General features: G+C 40.9%; 1 protein-coding gene across 1 annotated transcript; it reads left to right on the forward strand.

The window, feature by feature from the left end:
• The first annotated feature begins 964 nt into the window (after positions 1-964).
• ca4a (carbonic anhydrase IV a) lies at positions 965-8,174 on the forward strand. The gene is made up of 8 exons (XM_026328970.2): positions 965-1,238; positions 4,178-4,222; positions 4,739-4,903; positions 4,984-5,129; positions 5,513-5,605; positions 5,703-5,769; positions 5,858-6,021; positions 6,534-8,174. Exons 1-8 carry the CDS (start codon positions 1,175-1,177, stop codon positions 6,711-6,713), a joined length of 924 nt encoding a protein of 307 aa, XP_026184755.1. The 5' UTR covers positions 965-1,174; the 3' UTR covers positions 6,714-8,174.
• Positions 8,175-9,432: the final 1,258 nt, after the last annotated feature.

The following is a 9,432-nucleotide window of genomic DNA, read 5'->3' on the forward strand; positions in this document are numbered from 1 at the left end:
TGACTGGACAGGATTTCTGAACAGGGTGGGTCGGTTCATTAGGTTCTCACCTGTTATTTTATAATAAATGTGAGGCCCTTTAGGTGTGTGTGTGTGTGTGTGTGAGGGTGTGTGTGTGTGTGTGTGTGTGTGTGTGTGTGTGTGTGTGTGTGTGCTGTGCCTCGTGGTTTTCAAACTCACAGATCTTTATTTTGTGTTCTAGTGGAAAATATTTTTATTTCTTTACTACATTTATTTAACAGTCCATTTCTGATTAACCCTGTGATAGACTGGTGATCTGTCCAGGCTGGACCCTGCCTCTTGCCCAATGTCAGCTGGGGTTGGCTCCACTGGTGGAGAAAAAGGATGAATGGATTGGGTTAGAAATTATGATGCAGAACTATAAACTACCCAGAAATGAAAATATTAAAGTACCTTTTACATATACACACATCAACAATGTTAATGACCGAAAACAACAAACAAATACCTAATAGGCATCACTTGGTAAATGAGCACTGTAACTTTAAATTTGAAGCAGAACGTGTTATTTTAATCAATCAAACTAACTAATGCAGATAAGTGCTATACAGATAAGTGACAGGCTGATAATAAGACTGTGAATGTAAACAGTAAAAGAATAAAAGTTAGTCTACCAGTGCTAAAGTGATTATCTGTCTGATTAAATGGTACAGCCTCTTAGGTTTTGCTATTTCACTGATTAAATATCATATAAAGTATGGGAACAAGCTGATGGAGATGATATCTCTGAGCTTAAATGTAAAGGGACATTTGAAGCTTCAAGGTGCTGGGTTTCTCTTTCACCACAGGAAATCCTCTCAGGACCCCCTTCAGTTACCTGTGAAGGAAACAGCTGCCTGCTATGATGAGTAACTTCTGCCCCAGTGCCAAAAATCATTTTATAGCACTGTCACATCATGAGAGAGCATTTGCCTACCAACACTAGGACAGCCATGAGTGCATCTGGCTCCCACACACCAGGAGCCCAGTAGGCCCCCTCATTAGATCTTTTACCAGTGGAGAGCTTTATTAGAGGAGATGCCCAAAGGGGGAGGGGACACACTTTCTTTCCTGGTGATAGATAAGTATAAAGACTCTCTGCAAGAATGCGATCACACAGAAAAAAACAAGCCATTGTGTTGCCTTCCCTGGCTCCAGTCAGAGGCGCTCCAAAATGCAGCAACTAATCCTGCCCATTCTCCTGGCATCGTTTTGGACAGTCTGCACAGGGACCGGAGGTGAGTCTGTTTTCATCCATAGCTGGAAAATATGCAAAACAACTAGTGGCTCTGTTTTACTCTGTCTTCCTTTAATACTGGTGCTAAATATATACTATATATACACTGTGAAAGAAAATAGATGTTTTGTTTTTTCTATCTGCTGAAACTGTCTTTTTCTGCAACATTTCACCCTGGACTTTAACATGTTTCTGATCAATATCTGATGTTATTTACATCTAATCATGCAGTTGATAGCTTATTAACATTTATGTCATATAGGGTTTTCTATGCCCTTTTACACTACAGGATAAATATGAAGCAGGATATATAAATACATCAGAAAGCTTTTCGGTGAGACCAGCAGGTAGAAGTTGCTCTTTACCGGGTTTATTCCAACGGTGGCGGTCACAAAGTTGACACACTAAATAAAACGAAGGGAATCTCGAAAATATAGAAAGAAAGGTGTTTTGTGGAAAGAGAGGAGCAAGGATCCCCCTCACCACAAAAAATGGGGGAAAAAAACGTCTGCGTGACGCTCCACCTGCCCTGTCCATCTGGGCTTTGGTCCGTGCGTCCGACATGCTCATCTGCAGCCAGCAAAGGACACAGAGATCCTCTATCCGCGGAGACCACAAAAAGTAGAGCAAGAGCCTCTCTCTCTCTCTTTCCCTCTCTCTCTCTCTCTCTCTCTCTCTCTCTCTCTCTCTCTCTCCCGTGCACCTGCTCAGACCCAGGCGCAGCCAATTACGCGTTAAGATGCACAGTCTCCAAATTCACAGCGGCTCATCCTGAGGCGTTCGTTTCACAGAAAAGCCCCCAGGGCTGGCGTCAAGACTTCGATGGCGCAAATTAGATAATTAGGGTAGTTTGGTAAGAGCGCCCAGTTATTAGTCAATGGTGAAGAAATGCCCAAGGAAGGAAAGTAATACGAAATGTCACAATCGGTTCCCTGACTTGGTTTTATTTAGTTTTAAAAGGTGATCATGTTTGTACTATTCAGAACCCTCTGTAGCCCTTTAAAACAAATATAACAATCACAGAGTAAATTATGGTTTCACTGTATTTGTCTAGACCGTAGATCACATTGGTTTGCTCTCCCTGCATCGGATGAAACCAAACGCATTTCTGCTGTGGGCTCCTGGATATTTCAATAATAACTATTTACTGACGTCGACCGGCAGCGTTTGATGTAAGCCCTGTGTGCATGGACCACCTCCAGCGCGCTGTCTTCACGCCAAGCACCCGCAGCAGTGCGCACAGAGCCACGGTAGATGCGTCTTGTGCCAGGAGTGTGCATGAAAGCAAAGAAGGGAAGGGAAATCTGATCAGGAGTCAGTTTTACAACGAAATTGGTCCCGATTTTGTTACGGACCCCGAATGAAAGTGGCCTCACGAAAGATGAGTGAGGGGCTGAGACTGGCGCAGTTGGCACCGTCTCAGGAGCATCTCTTCCTCTGAACATTGGAAATGCGGCGTGTGCAGCTCGACACGACAACACAATGACATAAAATCACATTACTTTTCTTTTCAGCTCTGCAGGCCTCTCTGTTGTTCCTTGGCTGCATTTTGTTTTCTTTGGTCAGTTTCCTCGGCGGCTCCAGTGAACCCATTCATATTATCGCCTTTCTTCTGCGGACAGAGATCTGATAGGCTGAGCTGAGAACAACTGGCTGTGATCCCTATCAACTGATGTTTCAAATTTAACAAACTATAAGACCACATTGTGAAAATACTCCTTCATAAGTCCTGTACTTGCAATAACCAAAAGTACTTAAAAGGACTCAGTGCAGAGGAAATGGCCCTTATGGTCAGACTATTCTTACATATTAGGAGGTGAAACTAACTTTAACTAGGTTGTAATTTCTAGTTATGTAGATAGGTACATCACATTTGTATGAAACACTGGTTAAGCAGCCATGATGCTGGTTGTTCCTATACATGACTGACTTTAACTGCTGCATCACTGCAGGTTTCTGAGAACAGAAAGTGACACACGTTCAGTTACCTCCCATGGTGTCAGGGCTCAAACGCAAGAATGTGTCAAGGTTTGAAATTAATCATAATCTTTTAATATCTTCTGCAGTGTTCACACTCCACTCACACACATGCAACAAAAACTTCATCAATAAATAAACACAAACAGAAGAGTCTATATAGCCTATTATTAATGATGGCATCAGCAAATACAGTCTGAACCCCCACAAATGTTTGCCCCCCTGGCTTGTTTATTTATAGTACTCATTATCATGCCAGAGCAGGAGGAAAAAGCTTTACCAACATGACAAAGAAAGCAAGCACTGAATTCCTTCACGGACAGGGAGAGAAGTCATACAATTCTAATAACAGAGCAGATAATCCCCATCTTTTCTCAATCTGTGCTTTTCAGAAATATTTGATTTGTGAAATAGCTGCAAATATTTGTATCTGAGTACAGGGTGGAAACATCAAAACCGATTGTGAAATATTAATTGACCTTCATACAACCTTGTGAGAATGGGTCCTCGCTGATGCAAAACATTGGCTGTACAGTATTTATTCTAATAGCACAAAAAGATAAAGCACGAACTCTTTGTAAATAGAAAGACAATTCCTGTGTATTAGGGCTTTTTGTATAGCCGGTAATAACATCTGGCTTAAACCTATAGTAGAACAATTCATTGTTTGCAGTGAAGGAAAAAAAAATAAACTATTAAAAAAATTACATATTTGTAAATTCACATCAAATCCAGCTGGACACTTGCCAGTATATATGTTAACCAGAAACATCCCATTGTACTTTCACAACAGAGCGAGGCTTGTTAGTGTCAGCCAGAAGTGAACAATGTAGGGAAATGACGCATACTGTCACTGGCATTGAGTGTGTGATCATGCCATGGACATTAATTGCTAAAGACATCAAATTGGAACATAAATGAGTCAGAAGTACCTTGCCAATGGAAGCCTTCTCTGTTTTTCAGATTGGTGCTATCAGTCCCAGTTTACCTGCGAACATCAGTGCAAAGGTAAGTTCATTTAAATACTGAGTTCACTTGATGATTAAAAGTAAATGTGACACAGATTTCTGTAATGAGGGTTAATGTTTGAAGATGAGAATCCTACATGTTAAGAAATTTCACCAAATGCAGGGTCTGAACCTGTAATAATAAGTTAATTTGTTACAGGCTGACCATGTTCTGAGATAACCAGTTGTTGGTTACCAGTTACTTCTGTACAACAGACCATTGCATCATATTACTGGAATCAAAGAACAAGTAGATCTGAGAATCATCTGCATAAAAATGAAACCTGTTTTAATTCCTTTGAATTATTTGACCAAAATGACACATTTATTAAAAAAATAGTAAAGGACCCCAGGCTGATCCCTGAGGTACTCCAGGAGTTAACTGGTGTTAACTAATTTGCAATATAAAGAAAAAAAATAAACAAAAAGTTTCCTCCAATAATGGTACTCAAGTATTTCAGTGAATGCAGTGAATGGTTAACACTGTTTTTTTGTTTGTTTTGTTTTTTTGTCTTAGTCCCAGATGAGTGGAGCCACGTCAACAGCAACTGTGGTGGAAAACAACAGTCGCCCATCAACATTGTCACCAGAAAGACTTTGAAAGATGAGAATCTCACTCCTTTACAGTTCACCAACTACCAGCAGAGCTTCAAAGGCACTATCAAGAACAATGGCCACTCAGGTGAGCATATTTTCCACTAAATATCTGGTGCTTTGACTCTGTTGTTTAAATTCTTTATGCTTGGCATGTGTGTCCACCAGTTCAGGTTGGAGTTTCTCACCTCAGCACAATCTCAGGGGGAGACCTGCCAGCTGTCTACAAGGCCTTGCAGTTCCACCTGCACTGGGGCAATAATGGAGGGCCCGGCTCTGAACACACCATTGATGGGGAGCAATATCCCATGGAGGTATCTTAAACATACAAAACACACAGTCTGTCTCTAAGATCGCATCAAGGCAGCTGGATAGACAGTGACACTGAACAGCATATATAATATGAAGAAGAAACTTTAATTGTGTTGCACAGTGCTCACTGTCCATTGACTGAAGCATGATAGTTTTGTTTATTTAGTATAGAAGTAAAATATGTCTCATAACTTTGGATCCTCCTTGAATCCAATTAATAACTGATACAATTAATGGTTTGTTCACATTAGTAACAGTTGAAAACTCTGAAGTCAGAGAGGCCAGTAACTGGAATTATAATGCTGATCATAAATGAGACTAGTACTTCCTCTACCATTAACAATATCATGAGAAAATTGTAACGTATGTAATATTTTGTCTACAGCTGCACATCGTTCATATGAAACAGCATTACACTGATCTGACAACAGCACTGGCAGACCCAGAAGGAGTTGCAGTCCTAGGGTTTTTCTATGAGGTAACCATTTTTAATTTCTAAATCAAACCAATAGTACTATTGCACAAAAGAGCTCAAGTTTGCATGAAACAGTGCTGATGTCTCCCTGCATTTTCAGAAGTCCAACAGTGCAAACCGAAAGTATGAGCCCATCATTAGTGCACTGCAGAGCATCAAAGCTACAAGTGGGTATTGAAGCTCAGCATAAACAAAGTAAAACTTGGCTGCATAGAACTGCTGCTAACATTTTTTCTGTGGCTTTTCTGTTTTCAGATGCCAACACATCTCTGCTTCCCATTTCCATGGCACAGCTGATCCCCTCTGAGAAGAATCTAACCTCCTACTATCGCTACAAAGGGTCTCTGACCACACCGGGATGCACTGAGTCTGTGATCTGGACTGTGTTTGAGACGCCCATCCCCCTGAGCATGGATCAGGTTAGGATAAAAGACCAGAACATTCAAAGAAAATTAATATGATAAAAATTACTTTCTGTTTTTTGTTAACAAAGGAACGGTTTCAAAAACTAATTTATTATCATGTACTTAGGTAAAATATCAACACAATGTATTCTAACAGAAAATGCCTGGGCCCTGAAAATAACTCAGCCACCTAATATAGGACAAGAGCCTCCAACTATCAACTAGACACTGCTTTTATGTAATGGGTAACAAGCCAAAAAGGCTGGAAACCACTTGTTTAATCTTTAATAATGTGCTGTATTTTATAAGCCTGTGAAATGTTTCTTAAATAAATACTTCATTTGCAAAGTTGTGATGTAGGAATACTTAAGTACAAGTACTCCAAATTGTACTCTACTACATTATATGAGCACATATATTGAGTGTTTTTCCACCACTGGTTCTGAATGTGCAAGTTTAGGCAAAAACACATCAGTATGTACTGACTCCACTGTGAAACCATTTATGTTTATATTTTGTTCCTCCAGCTGAAGGCTTTCTCTGACATCAAGTTCCATGATGGAAAGCCAATGGTGCGGACCTTCAGACCGGTCCAGCCTCTGAACGGCCGGCAGGTTTTCCGTTCTGGAAGTGCAATGACCTTGGCCAGCTCCGCCCTTCTTGGAGCTGCCATCACCATGGCCTTGGGACTGTCCCAGCACAACTAGAGCGAGGCATCCCATGCTGCACTGTGACATCCACAAGCACAGAGTGTTGTATGACTCTTCAGCTGAAACCTGGTTTGTAACATCCTCATCACATGGTTGCTGAGACGATCACCCACGTCATAGCGCAGTCTTGACTCACCTAGTGTTCTTCCCTAATGACACGGATGACAAAGGCATTCAGAGGATGCTTTATGAAAGGTGCCATAAGGGTTTGATCAGCGTTTGTGCATGCATAGGTCTTTTTTCAGCATTAAGAATGTGCCATAAAGCAGGTTACCAAGCACACAGCTGAATTCAACACCAGACCCCTCAGTCATGCCCTAATTTCTCACAGCATCATCCTATTAAACACTAGCACCCACACACACACCTCATACACTTTAGACTTCATCCACCTTGTTCAATGTCAGGTAAATTTAGTCTCTGCTAATGTCAGTGTGAATTGCCTATGGTTTGCGCTCTGAGTGCTGATATCATTTTGGCACATGGCGTGTTATTTTGAATGGAGCATGTGAATGGCATGGAGCTATTAATAGCAGAACTGAGTCACAAAAACAAACTCCATTTTCAAACTAGCGGTCAAAGGAGTCAGCGAGCTGTTTGTCCTTTCTTTCAAAGTCCAGGAGTCAGGAGAACCCATCACCGCCACTATGCTGTGCTGGCACAGGGCTGCAGTATTACTCTTCCTATTGTCAAAGGCTACTGATACCTGAGACAGACATGTTGATTTATTGATTTTAAGGCAAATAGTGGATTACAAAATCAGTGACAGGTCAGGGAGCAAAGAGCCTCTGCAGCATGAGAAGACCGCAATGCTTTTGTGAATCAACCAGCATATGAAGTATCAATTTTCTTTTAAAACCAACAGCATCATTTTCCAAACCATCAATGAATCTGCATGTATTGATGATCCAGTTTATTATGAGCTACATGTACATGGCTGCTGGATTAAAGCTTCACACTTAAAACTGTGCTTGCCATACACACACACCTCCGTCACTGACCCGCTAAGTTCAGTGAGCTGATCTTAAGAACATTCACTCAGTGTTATTGACTGTGAATTACTGTACATCCCACTGAGTTCCCATCCACTTATTCAGGAGGACTTGTTACACTATGTATTCTAGTGAGAGATGTGTGTAATGTATTGTGAGAAGCAGGGAAGCTGTAAATTTTCCATTTTTTCATAAGGCATCAACTTATATTTCTATACTGTTTCACTGCACACGTATTTATTTACCAAATGTGTATATTGATATGAGATGCACAGTTACTGTTATTTATGTATTGCAAAGTTTCTATAGTCCTGAATGCATGTAACACATGAAGTTCATGACCAATCAAGTTTACTTATGATGTTCAAGTGTATGAGATTGTTTTAATGCTTGAAAATATCATAAAATAAAATGGAGAATGTGTTTCAACTGAACAATAAACTACTTACATGCCTTTAAATGACAATTCAATTTGAATTCAATATCAGTCCCGCCCCAGCATCTCTGTATTGTAAAAACTGATATCAGAAAATACACTGAGCTAGCACATAAGCAACAAAGCCAACAGACAAGCTTCTCACTTTTCTGCCCAACTCCCCTTCAGTCCGTCAGGAGAGCCTGAGAGCGCTCATGGACCTCAATCTTTTAATCCTTTTCTAATTGACTTGTTCTTGATTTTATAGAAGAAGTTTTTGGCTAGAGTTCACTTAAACACACAGTTGTGTGAGGGTGTTGCATAATACACAGCTCACTATGTGGAGTAACACTAGGAGTAACACTAAACCTCATAAGGCAGTGTTTTTTTCAGATTCCTTCCCCTTTCAAGTTACTTTACATCCCTGTCCTCCCTTCTTTTGCTTTCTCCCTGTAATTAAGGAATAAAACAGCTTATTGTGATGGACCGGCCTAGGAAGACATCATCTTTTCTCAGACCTACATGGAGACAGACAGTACACAAAGCCCTCTCGTTCATTCCCCTGCTCAGGATTTGATTGCTTCTCCAGTTAAGCATCAAGAGGGACCAGGGGTCAAGGGGTGAATGCTTAATTTCTGGCTGTGCTACCCTGGTCTTCTAATCAACAAGACAGCACCCATACAACTGCATGTACTCCTCAATTTCTCTTCAAATGCCCCATGTCTCTAGGGGTCTCAGGGACAAAGGGTGCCTTTCTCCCTGGGAGAAACCAGAGGCATCCCCATATTGAACGTGACCTTCCCTGAAACACACACAACAACCCATCAGATAGCCAGCTGCAGTTAAAGGTCACCAGGCTGGTCTTTGTCTATGTGGTCTAGAGTGAAAAAACAAACAGTGTCACCTTTACTGCTTCTCTATGTGATCTGGCTTCCTGTATCACAAGCTTGAAATAACACCAACCCCATCCTGTTGATTGATGCTGCAATGTGCGCATCTTTACACCAAGCTGTCAACAAAAGATATTTGTGACACCTAATCCAGTTGATACACCTGCTAACCTAGTTATTGTGCTGTCAGTAATATAAGTCACAGAGGTGTCAGGACTCATAATTAGAGGTAGAAAACCAACCCCTTTCTTGTGAGGTAATGCAGCAGCAGCCAGCTGTTCTTACTGGTGTTTTCACAAGGATGAGAATCTGCAGGAAGCCATCAAACATCATTTCCTGTTAAATTAAACTCAGTAGAGATAGTCCTTTACATTTTTATTCAAAAGCACACAAACCACGGATCATTAACTGGAAACATC

Source organism: Mastacembelus armatus, chromosome 14 (genome assembly GCF_900324485.2).
Source record: "Mastacembelus armatus chromosome 14, fMasArm1.2, whole genome shotgun sequence".
In the NCBI taxonomy this organism is placed as follows: domain Eukaryota; kingdom Metazoa; phylum Chordata; class Actinopteri; order Synbranchiformes; family Mastacembelidae; genus Mastacembelus; species Mastacembelus armatus.

Bases quoted from the DNA above. Each gene is read 5' to 3' on its own strand.
- ca4a (XM_026328970.2), top strand. From the start codon at position 1,175: ATGCAGCAACTAATCCTGCCCATTCTCCTGGCATCGTTTTGGACAGTC. The intron at 1,239-4,177 runs GTGAGTCTGTTT...TCTGTTTTTCAG, and splicing joins AGTCTGCACAGGGACCGGAG to ATTGGTGCTATCAGTCCCAG. The intron at 5,770-5,857 runs GTGGGTATTGAA...TTCTGTTTTCAG, and splicing joins GCAGAGCATCAAAGCTACAA to ATGCCAACACATCTCTGCTT.